General features: G+C 45.3%; 1 protein-coding gene across 3 annotated transcripts in view; it reads left to right on the plus strand.

Moving 5' to 3' along the window:
- The window catches only part of LOC126293406 (aminopeptidase Ey-like), a 424,028-nt gene that overhangs the window by 211,575 nt on the left and 188,651 nt on the right, over positions 1–23,802 (plus strand). For all 3 annotated transcript variants that reach the window (XM_049986620.1, XM_049986618.1, XM_049986619.1), the window contains exons 3-4: positions 4,098–4,375; positions 10,652–10,807. In XM_049986620.1, coding sequence (XP_049842577.1) covers positions 4,098–4,375; positions 10,652–10,807 — 434 coding nt within the window. The remainder of the gene's footprint in view (positions 1–4,097; positions 4,376–10,651; positions 10,808–23,802) is intronic.

Genomic DNA, 23,802 nt, shown 5'->3' on the forward strand with positions numbered 1-23,802 from the left:
TGCACCCATCAGATTAGGGAAAGATAGGGAAGGAAGTTGGCCATGCCCTTCAAGGGAACCATCCCAGCATTTGCCTGGAGAAGTTTAGGCAAATCACAGAAAGCCTAAATCAGGATGACCAGATGCGGGTTTGAACTGTCGACCTCCCGACATCGAGTCCAGTGCGCTAACCACTGCGGCACCTCGCTCGGTCACAAATGAAGCAATCAGACATTTATTATTCTACCGGTCATAGGTTTTTCTCAAGTTATTGATGTTCGGTTGGTCTAAATTGTCGGATTAAAAGTAGACTGTTTCAAGGTTATGTCGGAATTGCAGCTACATTAGCATGTCAGTGCCATGGAAATGTGTAAACACCGCTGTGTTTCGGGAAAAGAAGCTAATTTTAACACGGCAACAACAGAAAGAAAGAAAGAGAGATGTGCAAGACAGACCGCCGGCCGGTGTCGTAGAGTGGTTCCAGGCGCTTCAGTATGGAACTGTGCGACCGCTATGGTCGCAGGTTCGAATGCTGCCTCTGGTACGGATGTGTGTGATGTCGCTAGGTTAGTTAGGTTTAAGTATTTCTAACTTCTAGGGGACTGATGACCCATAGTGCTCAGAGCCATTTGAGCCGAGACAGACGAAAATAAATCACTCTCTCTGATGCAGTTCCAGCGTAATCCTGTACCCTAATAGTAAACAGCTGACTTGTCGAGTTGTGTGAGGTACACTTTTTTGGGGGAGCCCCCGCCTGTGGAACCCGCACAAGGGTACGGTGGCCGCTGCACGGTTACCAGGTTTCGTCCAAAGCACTGGGCGAGTCCATTCGTTTGTTCCGAAGGGGAGGTTGGCAGCCCTGCCACCCTTCGGCCAGTCAGCAATGGCGGAATCGGGGCGCACGCCCTGCAGTCTTTCTCAAACGATTTTACAGAAACTATTACGCAAAAAATCATTTTTGCGTTGAAATGAAATGTCGTGTGACGAGGGCCTCCCGTCGGGTAGACCGTTCGCCTGGTGCAGGTCTTTCGATTTGACTCCACTTAGGCGACTTGCGCGTCGATGGGGATGAAATGATGATGATTAGGACAACAAAACACCCAGTCCCTGAGCGGAGAAAATCTCCGACCCAGCCGGGAATCGAACCCGTACCTTAGGATTGACATTCCGTCGCGCTGACCCCTCAGCTACCGGGGCCAGACATTTTTGCGCTAGTTAGAGCTTATTACAGATATGCCCATATCGTACTTATTGTGATTTAAGTAAGACACTGTGGCAAATTCGAAAAAATTTGTAATGAGAAATCGGACTCGCTATCGTTTTGTGTTTGACGATCTCTCACAATATGTTGCTGTGTATAAAATTTCCTTTAGATTTGGGTGGAGATCTGTATCTGTCCCCAAGCTCAAGAAAGTTGGTGTCATATAGTGTACGGATTTGTGATCATGTGCGCCGGTCATAAAGCCAGAGTGAAATAGCCACAGAATATTTAATATTTCATAAACGGGTTTGAAATATCAAAATGAGATATCAGCAAGTGATAGCGCACAAAAAAGAGAGTATTTTGCCATATAGGTACTAGGTAACAATTCATTACCTACTGTGTTATCCCAATACCTGCAAGCTTTTTTGATTTAAGAATGCAATTTTTAATGGTCGGTGAAATAACAAATGATATTCGTTTTGGAGTAACACGAGCGTTGCAGATTCAGTTTATAACGAAGAAGGTTTTTTTTCGTAAGGTACTGAGTCTGCTTTTCCTTAGTTCCTCGATGATCGTAATGAACCACTTTTTTAGAATTCTCTAGCAGTTGCATCCACACACCGTGTTGCTCATATGACACTGTGTAAGCTCAGCTGTGTTTAGCAAAAGAAGTAAATTTTCACATGACAACGACACAATGTTGATTTCACTCACAATTCGTCACTCGTGACGCTTTCCTGGAAGTTACAAATGTTTAAAACCTGCTGTTGTTGTGGTCTTCAGTCCTGAGACTGGTTTGATGCAGCTCTCCATGCTGCTCTATCCTGTGCAAGCCTCATCTCCCAGTACCTACTGCAGCCTACATCCTTCGGAATCTGCTTAGTGTATTCATCTCTTGGTCTCCCTCTACGATTTTTACCCTCCATGCTGCCCTCCAGTACTAAATTGGTGATCCCTTAATGCCTCAGAACATGTCCTTCCAACAGATCCCTTCCTCTAGTCAAGTTGTGCCACGAACTCCTCTTCTCCCCAATTCTATTCAATACCTCCTCATTACTTATGTGATCTACCCATCTAATCTTCAGCATTGTTCTGTAGCCCCACATTTCGAAAGCTTCAATTCTCTTCTTGTCGAATATATATATCGTCCATGTTTCACTTCCATACGTGGCTACACTCCATACATATACTTTCAGAATTAACTTCATGACACTTAAATCAATACTCGATGTTAACAAATTTCTCTTCTTCAGAAACGCTTTCCTTGCCATTGCCAGTCTACATTTTATATCATCTCTACTTCGACCATCATCAGTTATTTTCCTCTCCTAATAGCAGAACTCCTTTACTACTTTACGTGTCTCATTTCCTAATCTAATTCTCTCAGCATCAAACGATTTAATTCGACTACATTCCATTATCCTTGCTTTTGTTGATGTTCATTTTCTATCCTATTTTCAAGACACTGTCCATTCCGTTCAATTGCTCTTCCAGGTCCTTTGCTATCTCTGATAGAATTACAATGTGATCGACGAACCGCAAAGTTGTTATTTCTTCTCCATGGATTTTAGTACCTACTCCGAACTACTCTTTTGTTTTCCATTCCTTAATCTTTCTTCTAAGATAAGTCATAGGGTCAGTATTGCCTCATGTGTTCCAACATTTCTACGGAATCCAAGCTGATAGTCCCCGAGGTTGGCTTCTACCAGTTTTTTCATTTGTCTGTAAAGAATTCGCCTTAGTATTTTGCAGCTGTGACTTATTAAACTGATAGTTTGGTAATTTTCACACCTGTCAACACCTACTTTCTTCATAATTGGGATTATTATATTCTTCTTGAAATCTGAGGGAATTTCGCCTGTTTCATACATCTTGCTTACCAGACGGCAGAGTTTTGTCAGGACTGGCTCTCCCAAGGCTGTCAGTAGTTGAAATGGAATGTTGTCTACTCCCGGGGCCTTGTTTCGACTTAGATTTTCAGTGCTCTGTCAAACTCTTCACTCAGTATCGTATCTCCCATTTCATCTTCATCTACCTCCTTTCCATTTCCATAATATTGTCCTCAAGGACATCGCCCCTGTATAGACCCTCGATATACTCCTTCCACCTTTCTGCTTTCCCCTGTTTGCTTAAAACTGGGATTCCATCTGAGCTCTTGATATTCATGCAAGTGGTTCGCTTTTCTCAAAGGTCTCTTTTTAAAAAGTGAGATAAGCCACTACATCCTTACATTTGTCCTCTCGCCATCCCTGCTTAGCCATTCTGCACTTCCTGTCGATCTCATTTTTGAGACGTTGGTATTCCTTTTTGCCTTCTTCGCCTGCTGCATTTTTATATATTCTCGTTTCATCAATTAAATTCAGTATCTCTTCTGTTACCCAAGGATATCTACTAGCCCTCGTCTTTTTACCTACTTGATCCTCCGCTGCCTTCACTACTTCATCCCTCAAAGCTACCCATTCCTCTTCTACTGTGTTTCTTTCCCAAATTCCTGTCATTTGTTCCCTTATGCTCTCCCTGAAACTCTGTACAACCTCTGGTTCTTTCAGTTTATCCAGGTCCCATCTCCCTAATTTCCCACCTTTTTGCAGTTTCTTCAGTTTTAATCCTAGGTGGAAATAAAAAGCCGTTTCTGTTGTGGTTTCACTGTAATTATTTTTAGATACTAACCAAAGTGGGCGTGACAGTAGATCCTATTGAATGATCACTGTGCGAGTGTGGGTGTGGAGGAGCTCCACTTAATGTTCACAAAGAATTGTGCACGTAGGTGTCAGTTTGGAATGGCACTTCCCCTGCAGCACCCGGCAGCCCCCGCCGGCAGCGCTCTTCCCACTCCCTCACTCGTCACTGCCGCTGCGCACCCCGCCTCCCGGCCAGCTAGTAATGCTGGACGCCCTGTGCTGTCTGTCGGCAGCTGTCGGCGACGGCGCCGGTGCGGGAGCTGCGGCTGCACGCCAAGAACCTGATGGTGGACGAGGAGGCGGTGCGGCTGACGTCGCAGGGGCCGCCCGCGCCGGCGCTGAGGCGCGTGCAGCTGGACGCGGACCGCGACTTCCTGGTCCTCCAGCTGGACGGCCCGCTGGAGCCGGGCGCCGCCTACCGCCTGCGGCTCGCCTTCGCCGCCCCGCTGGAGCAGGGCCTCGCCGGCTACTACCGCTCCAGCTACCGGGACCGCGCCTCCGGCGACACGAGGTGCCCATCCTTTTCAGCTATTTACGTACTCGTATGGGATCCACGCTTGCGGCGATCAGTACTGCGATATTCATCACGATCATCGTCAAGTCTGTGATCTTTTTTTTGTATTATCCTCTGGATAATATTTAGGATAATCCTTAGGCTAATCTGCTATAGTAACTTGGAGAGAATCTACGATCTATGAGATCATTTGTGTTCGGTACCTCAATCTTCGAAGGCATCATTTCGTTGTCCTTCTGCCAGTCTTTTAAGGACCTTTCTTCACAGGAGCAGACAGACGTATCACGTTGAAATTTATGCATCATACTGAGGTCTGTGGTCCTTTCGCAGAAGAATGAACGTCAGATTCCAAGCCAGTGCTATTAGAAGATATTTCCATTTATTTCTGTAGCGTGCGTACTGTAAGACCTTCGGTACACACACCATCAGATTAATTGACTTGTCGCTCCAACGAAGTAGGCGAGTGTCAGCAGTATGTCTCGTGATCTTATCGTGGTGTGTTTATCTTCTGCCGTTAGGTCAGACGATAGAAATGCCACTTGCATGGTTAGAGTAGCAGACTGTCGGTGACCAACTTTAAACAGAACTTGATTAATTTTCACGCACATTTATTAAAATAATAACAAGCATAAAAATAACTTAACTTGATTCTGGATGCTGTTTACAATTCACAATCTGAAGTTCCTTTGGTCTTGGTACATTAATCTTATTCTCACATATCTCTGATACTTGACAAAGCGTCTATACATTTCTCTTCATGGCTATGTACAGGAATATGATAATCGTATTAGGCGCAGACTGAAACTTGGCTACAGACAATATGTTTACTACTGACGACTGAATTTTATCCTAAAAAATATTTTAGAAATTCTGCATACCGAAAAGATCGTTTGTGGGAATCAACATGGATTTCTTATGAAACACAGCTCGTTCTGTTCGTCAGCAGTCCCAGAAAGCAAGAGATGGCGAACCGCAGGTAGAGGCCGAGTCCAGCATGGGTGCAGTACAGGTCGGCACTGCCGCCTAGTCAACAAAGCAGGAACGTGTGGAAAACCCGGTGAACTGTGTTACTGGACTCGAGAGATTTTAGCGAACATAACACAGCATGTCATTGTGAATGGAGAGCAATCTTGATAATTAATCATAACTTCGGGCGTACAGGTATTCCAAGATAAAGTTATAGGAGGACTACTAGAGTCTGACGCTGAAGCTCCATGAAGCATTTTACAGATGATACTCTTATAAAGGATTATTTTTCCACCGTGAACAAACTCTAGTGATTGACCGATGGCAGGAAGCGGAGCAAAAACGGTGCAATGGATTTATGTCTGGAAATGTACGCTCTCCATTCTAGAGACTGTTTATTCAATCATACATTGGTATAGAGACTGCCTCTAATACAGGCTGTACCATGCAGCCACAGTTACAGAATGCACGGGTCCCTCCTAGAAGGTACTACGGCGCTTCGTACGTCTTGCCTTAGCGCCCTCTCTTCCCATGGTAACTGGTAATGTTGTATCCAGTTCACTGTTCTTGCTGACATACCTTGTACTGAATGCAATACAGTGGTTCTGTATTTTAATCGAGAGCTTGCCGACACGGTGTTTACTTACGGAAAGGCAAGTGGCTGCGAGCGGCAGACAGCAAGGTTGTATGAGGGGACCCATCCCCACTGACAACAACCGTAGCATTCGATGCTTGCAACAGTGTTTCGCGGTTTCAGTAAACAGGAAATCATGAAGGACTTACCCAAAATGTTAGGACACCAGACTTGGATGGAAATGTGATGAACACTGTGGAAGGGGACCGCCGTGTCAGTAGCAGACAGCTGGCCCGCCAGTACAGGGTGAGCCAGATGACCGCGTGTGACATTCTCCACGACAGTTGTCTCTACCTGCATCACTAACAGTGACACAGACTTTTCACGTCGGGAGCAATTTTGTCACTGGTTTCTTCACCAGGCAAGCGCGATTCCAGGATTTGTGTCATCCGTCCTACTCACAGATGAGGCTACCATTACGCAGAGACGTATCTTCACTTTTCATGACAGTCGTCTATGGGATGGTATGGTGACAGCAAATCATCAGCATCGGTCCAGCCGGAATATGTGGGCTGGTATAATTGCTTCCACGTCGCAGAACAGACCAGAACTATTGGTGTTTCTTGCGGGTCACTTTGCCTCCCCTTCTGGAAGAAGTGCCGCTGATGATTCGATGGGTTATGTGGCCGCTGCATGAGGGTTCTCCAACCCACTTCACTGTTAACGTCCTGATGCATCTCAGTTGTGTCTTGCTTGGTCGATGGATCACACTAAGGGATCCAGTTGCATGGCCTACACGTTTCTGGTTATGGGGCCTTCTCAAAAGAATCGTGTACGGAGAGCCCTTCCCCGACGTGGAGCCACTGCAGCAGTGTCTTCGCGCTGCCTTTGACACTGTTCAGATTGCAGCCTGGCCGATGTGAACGTGAGAGACAGGACGTGTACACTCGTTCCTTGAGGCACACTGAAACCATTTTCAGCTGTAACTGTGACTGCACGGTACAGCGCGTATTAGACCGCAGTCTCTGTAACGATGCATGACTGAGTAAATGGTCTCTACCATGGAAACCGTGCACATCTGGACATAAGTTCATTAGAGCTTTTTTGTTCCTTATCCTCTCATCGGTCGATCCCCAGAGTTTGTACACGGTAGGAGAGATCGACCTGTCCGCAGAGTTGCCGGAAGGCTAGCAACGAGACCTGCAGAGGATCCACATGTGGTGCGGGGAGCGGAGTTGAGATTGAGCAAGAACAAACGTAACATATTGACACAAATAAGTAGAAAAGCCTCTATTGGAAGATTACATGACTGCGAAACAATCACTGGAAGCAGTCATGTCCATTAAGTACGTAGGAGTAGACGTATGCACCAATTAAAAATGCAAAGGACACACAAAAGGAATCACAGTCAAGCCAGGCGCCAGACTTATATTCATTGGAAGAATATTTGGGATGCGTAGTCCACCCGCATGAGACATAGCTCACAAAATCCTCTTTCGATTAGAACTTGAATATTTGTTGTGAGTCTGAGGTAGGATTCTTAGACGAAACACAGAATATTCAAAGAAGAGCGGCACATTTAGTTACAGGTTGATCTGAGAAGTAGCAATGCGTCACAAAGGTGCTCAGGCGAATTCAGTGGCAGAGGCTACAAGAGAGCCTTTCTGAATCGCCTTACGATTTACTGTTAAAGTTCTGACAGCATACGAGTAAACAGGTGTATTCCTTTGTCCTATGTACATTTCGCAAAAAGGTCAGTAGCGTAAAATCAAAACTCGTACAGAGGCTTAGTCACAATCGTCCTTTTTCCCGACCATTCGTCGCTGTAAAAGGAATGAAAGTAAGTTGGGTTGGGGTCCGGGTTGTTTGGGGAAGGAGACGAGACAGCGAGGTCATCAGTTTCATCGGAGTAGGGAAGGACGGGGAAGGAAGTCGGCCGTACCCTGTCAAAGGAAGAAGGTAAGTCATAGGGGTAGCAAAGTACCCTCTGCCACAGGTGACAAGGTGGCTTGTGGAATATGGATGTAGATGCAGAAAATTTTCCAAAATCTACAAAAGCAGTGTGGGTTTTATGATTACATTTCCCAACATAATATGCTTAGTGGTGGTGGTGTTTAGTCTATAAGTCACTAGAGGAGTGTTACAGGGTTGCCACAGGTTCTGAAAATCAGGGAATGTCAGGCCATTTCAAGCACATCAGGTAAATATCAGGTAAATTTGAAAAAAAAAAAACACTGGAAATATCTCGTATTTGTCTCAGTAGTGGAAATGGTTTGTTTACTGAGGTGTGACGCATCGTCTCTGGCTGGATGCAGCTGAGTAAGTTGGCTGCTTCCCTACTGCCCTCATTCCCGCTGCTCCCCGCTTCCTACCACTCCCCTCAGCTTACAGTCAGTGCTGCCAACACTTGCTGCCGACGAGAGGCAGGGAGTTGGGAGGAGTGCTCTGTTGGGATATGATTGTCAGAGACTGTAGGCGCTGTGATGTGTGCGTGAGTTCTGACTGTATGATTCTGTGAATGTGTGTGTGTGTGTGTGTGTGTGCTCTCGCTTTCTGACACAAGCTGTGCCTGAAGATTTAGTTGTGACAGTGTGACTGTCTTTTCATAAATTGCTGTCTGCAGCTCAGCAATCATCTGTATGGTGAGTTGCTAGCTATTCTCATTATTGTTGGTTCTCAGAGTATTTGAACAAGTTATCTGTTGTGTGGATTGATCACCGTGGTCTCATTTAACCAACGTGTTGTTGTCATTGGCTCACGAATAGCTGGCCACACGAGTGGATTTCTGTGACAGGCCAAAACCGCAGGCCGTTTCAGCAGGTATTTGTAACACGGGTCTGGCCTGCCGACCTGAAGCCATTCGGTTCCCACCAACGTGCGGGCGCTGCCCGTCGGATCTAGTCTCATCGACCTGCCCGCAGGTCGGGTCTGGCGGATTTTTACAGTTTATCCGTGGACGTTCCTCCACAGGCCAAGACGATGGGTGATGCATTTCAGGAATTGTGACTGTCTCACCACAAGTACGTTATACAGTGTGACGTTTTATAGACAGTTTATTTGTTGTAGTACATTTTAGCAGTTCAAAAGTAGTTCGTATGTTAAAAAGTATGCGCGATAAGAAGAAGAAAATTGAGTCAGTCGCTGGCGGTTTGAACGCTATGTACTCATATATTCCTGGAAAGAAAAATCACAAAATATATTGTAGAATAATATGTATTCCAGAGTGGGTAATAACCAACAGTAACAAACATAGCAGAGGCAACATTTTATTGGCGGTCACCTACAGTGTTGGTTACACAATTCTTCTCTGCCTTATACACTTCTTTCAAGAGGCCTACTTTTTTCTGAGTCTATTTCCGAAATCAGTGAGGGTATTTTAGATCTGATCATATAATGTTATAATGTAAGTTTTCACAGCCGGCGTCTTCATTAATTAAAACTTCCGGGGTGAATTTGCCGTGGTCGATATATAAAGCTTCTTCTCCTTCCTGACGTTTCGTTGCCTACTACGGGCAACATCTTCTGAGGTGAGTCGGCGACTGGCTGCTAGGCGCTCAGATGGCGCCACCACTCATCATGTGCTTTTGACTTTAAAACTATCTCTGGCTGGTGCCATCTCTCTCGATTATAGGTAATCGACAGTCACTTCGTTGGTACAAGGCCGACCGCCTTATCTTGTCTAGTTTTAATCCTTCTTCTTTTTTATGAAAACTATTTTCGTGCTTGTAGATCTCTATAGCTTCTCAATACATGAGGGTATAATAATGTGAGGTCCTAGCTATCACGTTTGGCTCACTAAATTTTATTTCATGATCACCGTCTTTGAAAACGTGTTCCGCTACAGCTGATTTGTCAATTTGTCCCAATCTACAGTTCCTTTTGTGTTCAGTTAGGCGGGTATTAACACTCCATTTAGTTGTTCCAATATAAGCCATGCCACAGCTACACGGAATTTCAAATCTGTCTCGTGACTCCAAGGAAATGCATATTTTTGGCAACAAATGTGTTTTGCTTTATTGAAATAAAATAACATCAGTGGTCTTAATGAAACATAGATACGATATGGTTTGCTTCGCCATCTAAAAACAGTTCATTACAAAATATGTTGATGGCTACAAAGTGTTTCACGAAGTATTTCTTGAATAAGAATCTGTCGGTGTACATGCCGCGTCAATTCATGATAAAACTCCAAGCTCTCGACCACTACCTCCATGGCCGTCGCCAGGGCTAAAACTGCCCTGACGAAGACCGTGGAGGTAGTGGTCGAGAGCTTGGAGTTTTATCATGAATTGACGCGGCATGTACACCGACAGATTTTTATTCAAAATATGTTGATGTTTGTACTGATGATTTTGGCTCACGCAGGAAACACCATCTGCTTGCAAGACGTTTTTTTAGATATTGTTTCTTGTATCGTAGCTGCTTAACATATCATTGAGATCTCAAAATTTGTTAGAGAAAAATGCTAAAACTTGTCTATAAATGAGGGAAATATAGGCAATTTCAGTTGGGGAAACTTGTGGCAACCTTGTGTTAATTTTTTTTTTTCTCTGAGGGGTGTGATGTTGATTGCGGACGGTGGCTGGTGGTGGTGGAGTTGGAGTAGTGTTTACGTTTGTGTTTGTACTGAGTGCGCGATGGCGGCTGCAAGGGTCGGCCGGTGGAGATGGAGCAGCAGTAGGTGTTATGTGCGTGTCGGTTGTGTGGTGAGTGTGTGGCGTGGGCTGCGGCAGGTGGATGGCGGTGACGCAGTTCGAGCCGACGGACGCGCGGCGCGCCTTCCCCTGCTTCGACGAGCCGGCATTCAAGGCCACCTTCAGCATCGGCCTGGCGCACCACAACAAGTACAGCGCCATCTCCAACATGCCCCTGGTCACCTCGCAGCAGATGTGAGTACCGTCAAAACAACAACAACAAAAAGCATGTATTCTACTCTCTGTGACTCCTCTGCCTGAGTCCCAACAAAGTAAAGGCTAACTCAGGCAGAGGTAAGTCGTAGTGTAATAGCATGACAGGAGGGGGTGACGTGGTCGGGGTTGTAGGGCGTGGTTATTAGAAGGTTCTCGACGAGTTGGCTAATGCAACCGCGCCACACGCGGCCCGCGCCTGCATAATTCTGCTAATGGCGCGTTCTGTTCGCTGCCGCGCCCGTACACACATACCGACGCTCGTTGCAAAGCTGTGTCACCTGCATATTGCGCCGGCCAGCCTTCGTCCGCCGTCTGCCATGAGGCTGGCGCATCGCGCACGGAAACACACTAAATCGCAATTTCGCGCCGTATTTCCATAAAATAACCCCTTGTCCTCTACAGCAGTTATGTGAGGTATGCGAGTTGGGTCTTCCTGGGTACCACAGCACTTAAGGCGATTGAGGGCACTGATATGGCTGACCCACCAAAGCAACTTCACCATCTTCTCCACCCATCCCAGCTAGCAGACAGTCTGAGTACAGTTGGGCTAGCACTCGGATCGGCGACCATCCGGTCTGCCCAGCGCTGTCGGTAAGTGGGGTGCACTCAGCTCTAGAGGCAAACTGAGGAGCTACTCGATTGAAAAGTAGCGGCTCCAGTCTCGAAAACTGACGTACGGCTAGGAGAGTGGTGCGCTGTCCAATGACGCCTGTGGTCTGGGGGTGACACGGCGGCCGGTCGGTACCGTTATGCATTCGTGGCCTGTTCGGACGGAGTTTTATTTTTTTTAGTTTTTTTTCTACTTGCACTAAGTCTGAAGAATTACGAACTATCGTCCTCTCGCTAACAGGGTAATATCGACGTCAGTTTCGTTCTCCACAGTCAGTGTTCGAGATGTGCATCCCCGACACTCGTCACTGGCGGCCCCGGATATCGAGACTGCCAGAGGTCCGCTTAAGACCGTCCGACTCGGCAGCGGTCTGAGCGATGAGAAGCCACGAGCTTTCGGCCACGGACACGGCAGCGAGGCGCATCGACGCGCTTCCTAATCGGCCGCTGCCCCTCACAGCTACTCTGTGAGGGTGCAGGAGCGTGCGCGACTTGTCGGCTACAGATATCGTTCTACCACATATCGACATGTTGCGCGACGTCTGACAGAGAGACAAAAGTCTGCGGTTTGGATGGGGACTGGCATTCCATTCTGTGTGACCGCTGTAGGTGCCATTCCAGTTTTCATTTCAAAACTAAATTTTCCTTTTCATAATTATTTTGTAACGCCCCACCCGTTGCTTGTCCGATTTTTGCGTGTGTTCGCCCCTGACAAACAACTTACAGAGAAATTGGGAGTGGAAATGTACGCAAAAATGAATAGCTAGATTTAAATGTGGCTCTGTCACCCTTCATTAATCTTGCGGTGGTAGCGTTGACGATGAATCACACCTGTTTTTACTTCGAAACATGAATGATCACGAACAGTTAGAGTGCTCAATGACATCAAACTCATACACAAAATAAAATAACGCGAAAGGGTGAATTCAGGATCAACTACTGAAAGTAAAGGCTCTACTGAATCACAATCATTTTATTATAACCTTCAGATCAATGCTGAATAAAACACAATCAAAAATTTACAAATTATCTTCCAGACCGGCATTGGCAGTGAACTGTGTTAAACTTGGACCAAAACGCGATCTCTTATAACTTGGCTGACCGGCTGACATCGACACACAACGTAAAATACGAAGAGCCACTACACCCCAGAGTACCGTGAAACCTCTGTGGAAACAGCAATTGCACGTCATCCAACTACCTAACGTTACTCCTAACACAGGCCGAAGCGGGAGCGATCTCACCGTAACGTTCCTGCTGCAGCGGTGACGGCGACGGCGCGGCAGTGCGGTTGGCATGTGGCGTCTCGGAAAGTACACTCCTACAGTATTCGAACACCAGACTGCTCTCCGTAAACTTCTCTATTTGCAACGATCTTCCGGGCAGCAAAGAGCTGGCGTGACTAACGTCCATTCAGAACGAAAAACCAAGACAGGAGACGGCTGAAGTCCTCTCAGTAAGAGAGCCCAGAACGGAAGACCGTTACCGAGAGTTCAGCAAGATTGCTCTTCACCTTTGTTTTCCCCCTCAACTTTTACCGAGCGAATCACATCGCTAGAAGCTCTCAAAGTACCCAGTTTGCCAGTGCCGACCAATGTACGGCCTGGGAACAGAATTGTTTTCCACAATTCTTTTATTTCTACAAAATTTCACAAGTAAACTCCGCCCTCGCCGGCTGGGAAGAACCACAGCTGTGGCCAATAACACTTTTACTGGAAGTTTTCTGCCAAGAGACCACTCGAGATTTTCCCGGCATGATTCCCAGTCGTAGCGAACACAGATTCTTGCATAGAAAGTTTGTTATTCGGAACTCCTGGCCCGCCCCACTTGAGTTACTTTAAGGCGTAAAATTAGTGGGACGTAGGCGAGAGCACTCACAGGAAAGCCCGTCCAGCTCTCCACTGCTCTGTTTTGGTAAACCCTTGAACACCTGCAGCCGTGCGTCCCTCAGAGGTTGGCGGCCGCTGTGGCCTCTCCAAACGGATTACAGGAATCCCCCGGTTCAGCATTCATACCGTCAGGCTATGGCCTTCGGCGGCTAGGCGGGGATGTAGCCGAGCTCTGTCTCGCATACTGCCTCTCCGCAAAATCTTATAATTACAAAATCGCGGAATTCACGCGTGCCGATGCGTTTCCACACAGATTTCCTACACCCTTTCCTACACTGTAATTTAGAGTATTACTCCAGCAAAACCTAAAGTGCCACGTCAAACGGACCCATGTAAAGTGCAACGCCGTTGCCGCCTTACAATTTATTAGATTATCTGGTGTTAGAAGTTTTGTTACATTTCTGCCACTTACAGGTACACAAATGTCCTGGAGATATTTAATATATGAACATCATGGTGCACTGAATACAATTTCTTTTGTTTATTGAGTCACATAATTCAGAAATTAAACTTTGATGCAACCATTGGACTCCAACAACGAAAACCGTATGAAATACATGAGGAGCGTTTGGTTTGGCGTACCTACGGTACTGTATTGCAAGAGAGCCCCTTTTCGCCATCCAGCAAGTCATTAAAAGTGGCAACGACTCACTCTGTTCCCTTCTCTAGGTTTGATCCAGCAGTAAAGCAACCTCGTAAATGCGCTCACGAACGCATCTCCTCACATCAGCACAGTCTGATGGCAAAAGTTTGTGATGAGCATTGTAAAAGGGATAGAAGCTGATCCCATCGCTGTGAGCCTGTATCGAAACACCGCGGCACGGAATTGAAATAATGGATTCATTAGCAAAAGAGAAAGCAAGCAAGCAGTATACCATCTGCTGGGAGAGTCACGGCCAGAGTGTCGAGGGAAGCAGAGGGCGCCGCTCTGGTCTGCTCTCTGTAACCTGAGCAGCCAGCAGGTGTTGCTCTTTGCCTTGACACGGCACAGCTGGTACGTCAAGATGTCGCACAGAGCAGGCGCCGTCAGTTGTCTACTCGGTGACCCCGTCTTTATTCACTTCACTTCCCGTAACACACAGTGCGTTTCCATTTCTCTTTGGCATCAGGACCGTGCATTGGACCCCTCGAGGTAAGCTTGAAAACCGACGGCATTAACACATGGCAACCGTGTAGCATCGCCACCACACTTCGTCTGCAAAATTTTCTACACTACGCTAACAGGCTGTTGAAAAAGGAAGATTAAAAACCTTTAGATTTAGTCACATAATATTAGATTTCACCGACCCATGTTATCAGTGAATTACTATACGACGATATAGAGAACATCGTTCAAGTTCGAATGTTATGAAATGAAAAGCATCGTTCAGTATCCCTTATATATGAAAAGAAACGTAAATCAAACTTCCTGGCAGATTAAAACTGCGTGCCGGACCGAAACTCGAACTCGGGAACTTTGCCTTTCGCGGGCAAGTGCTCTACCGACTGAGCTACCCAAGCACGACTCACGCCCCCTCCTCACAGCTTTACTTCTGCCAGTACCTCGTCTCCTACCTTCCAAACTTTACAGAAGCTCTCCTGCAAACCATGCAGAACTAGCACTCCTGAAAGAAAGGATATAGAGGAGACACGGATTAGCCACAGCCTAGGGGATGTCTCCAGAATGAGATTTCCACTGTGCAGAAGAGTGTGCGCTGATATGAAACTTCCTGGCAGATTAAAACTGTGTGCCGGACCGATACTCGAACTCGGGACTTTTGCCTTTCGCGGGCAAGTGGCCGAGTCTTGGTCCGGCACACAGTTTTAATCTGCCAGGAAGTTGCATATCAGCGCACACTCATCTGCACAGTGGAAATCTCATTCTGGAAATGTAAATTAGTTACAATGTACGACGTGCACACACTTCATTCAACATTCAAACGTCACTACAGATATTCTGGTTTAGGTTATGACATCTTTGATATGCCTGCCATCATTGGCGATGATGTAGCACAAGCGAACAGCGTAGCGAAATTCTGCACGACCCGCTGAGGTGTCGGAATATCGATGCTGTCGGTGACCTCCTGAATGACTGTTTTCCACTCAGCAATGGTTTTCGGGTTGTTGCGATACATCTCATATTTAATATAGCCCCACAAAAAGGGGTCGCGGGTGTTCAGATCCGGAGAGTATGGTGGCGAATCGAGGCCCGTGCCAGTGGCCTCTGGGTACCCCAGAAGCAGAAGAGGGCCCCCAAAGTGGTCCTCCAGCAGATCAAACACTCTCCTGGTTCGACGAGGTCGAACTCCGTACTGCACGAATTGTCGAAATCAGTGCCACTTCGGATAACGCGGACAAAATCGTCTTCCAAAACCTTCACGTACGGTTCGGTAGTCACCGTGCCATCGAGAAATATCGGACCGTTTAGTCCGTGACTGGACATTGCAACACACAAGTCACCAATTGAGGGTGAAGACACTTCTCGATTGCGAAATGCGGATTGTCAGTCTCCTAATGCGCCAATTTTACTTATTGATGAATCCACCCAATTGAGAGCGCATACTAATTCCCACCGAGCCCCGCTGTCTACCGTGCAGTTTGAACGTGCCAGCGCAAACCGTTCGGAAGTTACGACCATTACATTTCATGTAGTTCAATAGCTACCAGCCTGTTTGCTTAAGGCGTACCGCCTTCGCATCGCTCCTCTCACTTGTTGGGACGATATCGCTATACGCGTGAGTCACCGACAGATGTCACCAGCTGGCCTGGACCTGAGTTACAGAACTGCACGTAGTTATACTAGTGGGCGGCAGATGTCAGCAGCTGACGGGCAGTGCTGGCAGTCGTAGTCAAAACAGTTATGTTTGACTAATATTTAATGTATTTGGATAATTATCATTGTTTTATATGTGTAGTAATCAGCAGTGTGAGTGTTGTATGAGTGAAGAAGAACACAACTAAATGAAAATTGTTTTGTTTTTTTCACGAAGTACGAGGTAAACTATACAGGGGATTTACTATAAATAAATAAGCAGTCAGTTTATGGTACTAGTAAATCGAGAGTAGAACACATATTAATTGGTAATTTTGGAAGGAGTAATTTTATATTTGATACTTCTCTAAATTTACTTATTTAGCAATTGCCATATGTTTTACTATTATTGGTCACTGAAGCAAAGCGCGGGATAATACTGCAACCTGACTTACTGTTTGTGATATCAGCTAATCAGAAAACTGCAGGCTCGCGCCAATCTATGCTGGGAACAAAGCCTTTGGTGTGATCTAAGTAAGTCGGGGCTGAGGGTTCGAACTAGTAACATCTCATTGAAAGCAGCTCCCAAGAAAGTACTGTAAAATCGCGGTAAAATGCTAATTACGAGTTCGCGAAGCAGTACAAAGTGTATTTAAGCGAACGATAAATGGAAGTCGTGTGAAATTTCGGACGGAATATCAAAATCATTGCTTTTGACTGTTAGTTAAAATCCCGTGGCGTGTCGTGCGATCTAAGACTGGAACAGGTATTAAGTTTAGAGCAGAGAGCACAACATTTGAGGGAGCATTGTCATAACTAAACGATCCAGTGAACTCTATTAACTTCGGTAACGGGTGTAAATACAATAAACTGGCTACGTGTGTGATTGTGGTGTGCGTGGGAGCTTTACACTGTGTAGCCACTTAGTACGGACTTGGCAGTATTAACTGTGATCTTTATCTTAAAAATACACCTGGAAATTAACATTGCTGAGTTAAAACTTTTATTTCAGTACTAGCCACGTCCCGTTTACAGGACAATTCCATGTATGTTGCGACCTGCAGTAGACAGTAGTGGTCTAGTATTTTCTACTACAGCTTTTAGCTAGACAAATGAACGTTGCTGGATACTGGCAGGGCGGTAAGAAAGAAACATGCCGCGCAGCATGCTCCGAGGAATCTCTTAAGGGGTGGGAGAGGTTGCTTCATCACAGACTGAAAAGAAGTCAAAACCTAGCTGACAAAAAGAAGTTGAACGGAACGAAAATGAGCGTAAAGACGACAATAAGAGAAGCTTTCAATGACTTTGAAAGAAATTTTTCCGACCGGTCTCACTAAAATCCCATAGAGGTTTTGGTCTTGCGTAAAATGCATAACCAGATCGCAGCCATCTGTACAGTCACTCGGGCATCGACTAGGAAGATAACCGAGACAAAGTTAAAATACTGAATAAGGTCTTCCGAAATTGTTTCACGGCGGAAGATCGTAATACGGTCCCTCTTTTCAGACGTCTTACGAGGACCGAAGTGGCGAATATTGGGATAAGTGTCCGAGGGAATTAAAAGCAATAGCAGTCGCGTAGTAGTGGAGAGGCATCACGACGAGATGAGATCTACATCTACATCCAGATCCATACTCCGCAAGCCACCTGACGGTGTGTGGCCGAGGGTACCTTGAGTACCTCTATCGGTTCTCCCTTCTATTCCAGTCTCGTATCGTTCGTGCAAAGAAGGATTGACGGCATGCTTCTGTGTGGGCTCTAATCTCTCTGATTTTATCCTCACGGTCTCTTCGCGAGATATACGTAGGAGGGAGCAATGTACTCCTTGACTCTTCGGTGAACGTATGTTCTCGAAACTTTAACAAAAGTCCGTACCGAGCTGCTGAGCGTCTCTCCTGCAGAGTCTTCCACTGGAGTTTATCTATCATCTCACTAACGCTTTCGCGATTACTAAATGATCCTGTAACGAAGCGCGCTGCTCTCCGTTGGATCTTCTCTATCTCTTCTATCAACGCTATCTGATACGGATCCCACACTGCTGAGCAGTATTCAAGCAGTGGGCGAACAAGCGTATTATAAGCTACTTCCTTTGTTTTCGGATTGTATTTTCTTAGGATTCTTCCAATGAATCTCAGTCTGGCATCTACTTTACCGACGATCAACTTTATATGATCATTCCATTTTAAATCACTTCTAATACCAACTCCCAGATAATTTATGGAATTTACTGCTTCCAGTTGCTGACCTGCTATTTTGTAGCTAAATGATAAGGGACCTATCTTTCTGTGTATTCGCATCACATTACACTTGTCTACATTGAGATTCAATTGCCATTCCCTGTACCATGCGTCAATTCGCTGCAGATCCTCCTGCATTTCAGTACAATTTTCCATTGTTACAACCTCTCGATACACCACAGCATCATCCGCAAAAAGCCTCAGAGAACTTCAGATGTCATCCACAAGGTCATTGATGTATATTGTGAATATCAACGGTCATACAACACTCCCCTGCGGCACACCTGAAATCACTCTTACTTCGGAAGACTTCTCCCCATTGAGAATGACATGCTGCGTTGTGTTATCTAGGAACTCTTCAATCCAATCACACAACTGGTCTGATAGTCCATATGCTCTTACTTTGTTCATTAAACGACTGTGTGGAACTGTATCGAACGCCTTGCGGAAGTCAAGAAACACGGCATCTACCTGTGAACCCGTGTCTATGGCCCTCTGAGTCTCGTGGACGAATAGATTCCAGAAAGATTATGTTAAAGGACATTGCTCCGCTTCTAGTAGCATCCTAGCGACTAGAAGACCATTTTCGAGAAGGGCCGTACGACAGGGGCACATAATTGTAGCCCCACAGCGTCTCTGGTAGAATTACGCAACATGTTTGATGCTCATGCATTCTGGCGACTTTGGAGAACGATAATGTCCTCTATTGAAACCAACATCGATTCCGCAAACAGAGATCCTGGGAATCTCGGCTCTCACTGTTCGTCCATGAGATCCATAACACTGTCAGACAAAGGCGCAGAGGTTGATGCCGTGTTCCTTGATTTCAGCAAAGCATTTTACGCTGTTGCTCACTGCCGTTTAGTGAAAAGATGCGAGCACTTTAAATATTGGGTCAGATTTGCGACTGTATACAAGACTTGAAAATAGAACTCAAGAAGTCGCCGTCGTTGTTGTTGTTGTCGTTTTCAGTCCTGAGACTGGTTTGATGCAGCTCTCCATGCTACTCTATCCTGTGCAAGCTTCTTCATTTCCCAGTACCTACTGCAACCTACATCCTTCTGAATGTGCTTAGTGGATTCATCTCTTGGTCTCCCTCTAAGATTTTTACCCTCCACGCTGCCCTCCAAAACTAAATTTGTAATCCCTTGATGCCTCAGAACATGTCCTATCAACAGATCCCTTCTTCTAGTCACGTTCTGCTACAAACTCCTCTTCTCCCCACTTCTGTTCAATACCTCCTCATTAGTTATGTGATCTACCCATCTGATCTTCAGCATTGTTCTATAGCACCACATTTCGAAAGTTTCCACTCCAAACTAGTTATCGTCCATGTTTCACTTCCATACGTGGCTACACTCCATAGAAATACTTTCAGAAACGACTTCCTGACGTTTAAATCAATACTCGATGTTAACAAATTTCACTTATTCAGAAACGCTTTCCTTGCCATTGCCAGTCTACATTTTATATCCTCTCTACTTCGACCATCATCAGTTATTTTGCTCCCCAAACAGAAAACTCCTTTACTACTTTAAGTGTCTCATTTCCTAATCTAAATCCCTGAGCATCTCCCGGCTTAATTCGACTACATTCCATTATCCTCGTCTTGCTTTTGTTGATGTTCATCTTATATCCTCCTTTCAAGACACTGTCCATTCCCTTCAGCTGCTCTTCCAAATCCTTTGCTGTCTCTGACAGAATTACAATGTCGTCGGCAAACATCAAAGTTTTTATTTCTTCTTCATGGATTTCAATACCTACTCCGAATTTTTCTTTTGTTTCCTTTACTGGTTGCTCAATATAAACACTGAATAACATCGGGGATAGGCTAGACCCTGTTCCAGTCCCTTCCCAACCACTGCTTCCCTTTGATGTCCCTCGACTCTTATAACTGCCATCTGCTTTGTGTACAAATTGTAAATAGCCTTTCGCTCCATGTATTTTACTCCTGTCACCTTCAGATTTTGAAAGAGAGTATTCCAGTCAACATTGTCGAAAGCTTTCTCTAAGTCTACAAATGCTAGAAACGTAGCTTCCTTAATCTTTCTTGTAAGATTAGTCTTAGGGTCAGTATTGCCTCACGTGTTGCAACATTTCTACGGAATACAAACTGAACTTCCCCGAGGTCTGCCTCTACCAGTTTTTCCATTCGTCTGTAAAGAATTCGCGTTAGTATTTTGCAGCTGTGACTTACTAAACTGATAGTTTGATAATTTTCACATCTGTTAACGCCTGCTTTCTTTAGGATTGGAATTATTATATTCTTCTTGACGTCTGAGCGTATTTCGCCTGTCTCATACATTTTTCTCACTAGATAGTAGAGTTTCGTGAGGCCTGGCTCTCCCAAGGCCGTCAGAAGCTCTAATGGAATGTTGTCTACTCCCGGGGCCTTGTTTCAACTTAGGTCTTTCAGTGCAATCGGTGTACGCTGTAAAATACCTAGCAGTAGCCATCCGGAGCCACCTTCAGGCGAATGACCGCATAAAAGAAATTAGTAGGAAAAGCAGGCGCTAGACTGTGACTCACAGGAGAAATCTTAAGGAAATGTAACTCGTCGGGCCGAGAAGCGGCTTACAAAAAGTAGTTCGGGCGCTTCTTGAGTATTGCTCATCAATCTAGGACCATTATCGAGTTGGGTCAGAAGTTGAGACAGAGAATACCCAAAGAAGAGCACTGCTTTGCGTCAGAGGGTCGTTTAGCCCTCGTGGAGATGTTGCGCAAAACTCTAATGATAGGCGATAAAAGAGGCATGGTGCAGGTTTACTCTTGAAATTCCGAGTACATTTCGGCAAGAGTTGGGCAACTTATTACTTTTTCCCACATACGTCTCGAGAAGTGGTCGCAACGGACAAAGTCGAGACATTACAGCTATACAGAGATTTACCGGTAATCATTCTTACCACGTACCATTCGTAAGGTGACAGGGAAAGGAGGATTTGTTAGTTGTATCACCTGTAGTCTCCGCCACACACCGGGCTGCGGTTTCTGGAGCGCTGATGTAGATCTGTATGAATTATTGCAACTCTGTGTCCATTGGCACTCAGACACTAGTTTCCACTGGTGGCTGCGAATTTTGACTGTCCACGGATGAGTTGGCATTAAATGAATGTTCCTGGGAGATTAAAACTGTGTGCCGGACCGAGACTCGAACTCGGGACCTTTGCCTTTCGAGGGCAATTTTTTTTTTTTTTTCCATGGGACGAGTCGTGTCCCTCCAGTTATACGACTAAATCTGTTAGCCCCAGAAGATGTGTTGAGGCCGCCCCTGACATTGGGACACGGACGCCTTTGGTTCCGCCCGGAACGGCGCTACCTGATACGTTCCAGTGGCTCTTCCGCTCTCTCTGCCGTTGGGAAACGACTTTCCTCTTACGCCTTGCCCAGGCTTCGCCAGTAACCCTAGGTAGGTTCAAAATGGCTCTGAGCACTATGGGACTTAACATCTAAGGTCATCAGTCCCCTAGAACTTAGAACTACTTAAACCTAACTAACCTAAGGACATCACACACATCCATGCCCGAGGCAGGATTCAAACCTGCGACCGTAGCGGTCGCGCGGTCTCAGACTGAAGCGCCTAGAACCGCTCGGCCACGCCGGCCGGCCCCTAGGTAGGGGTCCTAACCGGGTGCTGCTATCCGCAGCCAGATGGACCCAGTTTTTTCTACGAGGGTGTTACTCCTCCCTCTCCTCTTTCCCCATGATTTGCGGGATGGAGCCCCGTGCTTGGGACTTTGATTTATTCCGTTTCGGTAAATGTAATTTCTTTGTTTCTATTCCTTTGTCACTGCATTCTAACCGTCGTATAAATTTTTCATTTCGTCTCACATTTTTATGTCATTCCATTCCTACTCCGAACTTTTGTGAATGTGAATTTATTTATCTTTACTCGTTATAATATTGAAATATTTGAAAATGCCGATTTCTTGGTTAAAAAGCAAAAGACGAAATAATCTGCTTGTACTGACTGTGTAATGGTGTCGAAATGTGTTTTTAATTATAAGATGTGCAATTTTCGTATGGTAATCGCCATACGAACATTTAAAACGTAGCCTAGATTCCTACTGCACTATGTACGAAATAACGCAGATGAAAATTTAAACGAAGGAAGGAATTATAACTAAAATGAGATTCAAGCAGAATGAGGAATACAAATAAATAATACTGCAACACAGATGATAAAATAGGATAATAAAACGAAATATATGAAATCGAAATTAACGCTTAAGATTAATTAAAATCACATGCACACAGATTTGAAATGGAAAAACAGTGATAGGAAGAAAACCGAGAGCGAACAGAGATCTTGACAAACAGAAATAAAAAATACATTTAAAAAACAATGTTCAACGTAATTTCGACAAAAATTAAAAAATGAAAAAAGAAATTTAATGTACCTGGTGACTTTCTGCACGTGAAGGCCTTACGCTATGCGTTACAGCACGCAAATAGCCTATTACACACAACTATTTAACACTATTGGGCGTCGTGCAACATTGAACATTTCTTTTTTTTCGGCTGCAGACAGTACCTGGGATGTTAGCGCACATTACCGTGCACGTGGTTTCTAAAAGTCGATCCCACCCCTCGGTACCTCTGCGTTTTGGGGTCAGACATGTTCAGCATTTTGTTTTGTAAGTTTTCCCGACCAGCTCAGCCTGCACCTCAGCATCTTGCCATCCGAGCCCTTGTGTCCACACTCTGCTTTAGCTTCTGACTGCCTAATTTAGTGCTCACTGACTCAATCGCTGCCTCATTTACCCTCGCATTCTCCTCCACTTATGCGTGCATTGCTTTCCGCTGGTTGATTATCCAAGAGTCAAGGCCATTACACACGCATTTCTAATGCCCACAGAAAAAAATGAGAGCCAACTGCCGAGTTGTGACGTGCCGGTGTCATCTGTACGAATAGTGGCACACGTGTGATTCACCCTGTCGGGAACAGCGACTTTGACGGTACTTCCCGAATATAGTCGACCGAAGGGCTCAGTTACTGCACCTCGCGACACTCTAACTCTCCTTATCTGTCTCCCAACTGCACTCTTGTTAACTGCTTCATTACTTCACACACACATTTATGGATGCTCGCCGTGGTTTCTTTCTGGCACACAAGAGTTCAACTGCAGCACGTTGCTTGCAACAAGTGTCTTGCGTAGAGGCCATTTTTATAGTTCACTGTAGTTGTGCTGTCAGTCAGAATGGCCCGAAACTGCGCTCGAGTGCAGAACAACACCAAATTTAAATCATATAAAAGTATGTATTCCTATGTTGTTGCATTAATTTGTTCTGAAAGCGGTGCTGATATTCAAGACAATAAGAGCGGGTTAAAAGCTGTGAGCTATCTGGGGAAGTTAACCTTGCATTAATGAGCAACTGTCTCACCAGGTATGCAGTCTAGCTTACCAAATTCCCAACCAGATTAACATTAATTATAATCTTTTAGTAGTCATCTTACGATAACCGGTGATATATATATATATATATATATATATATATATATATATATAT

The sequence above is a fragment of the Schistocerca gregaria genome, chromosome 10 (assembly GCF_023897955.1).
Source record: "Schistocerca gregaria isolate iqSchGreg1 chromosome 10, iqSchGreg1.2, whole genome shotgun sequence".
NCBI lineage: Eukaryota > Metazoa > Arthropoda > Insecta > Orthoptera > Acrididae > Schistocerca > Schistocerca gregaria.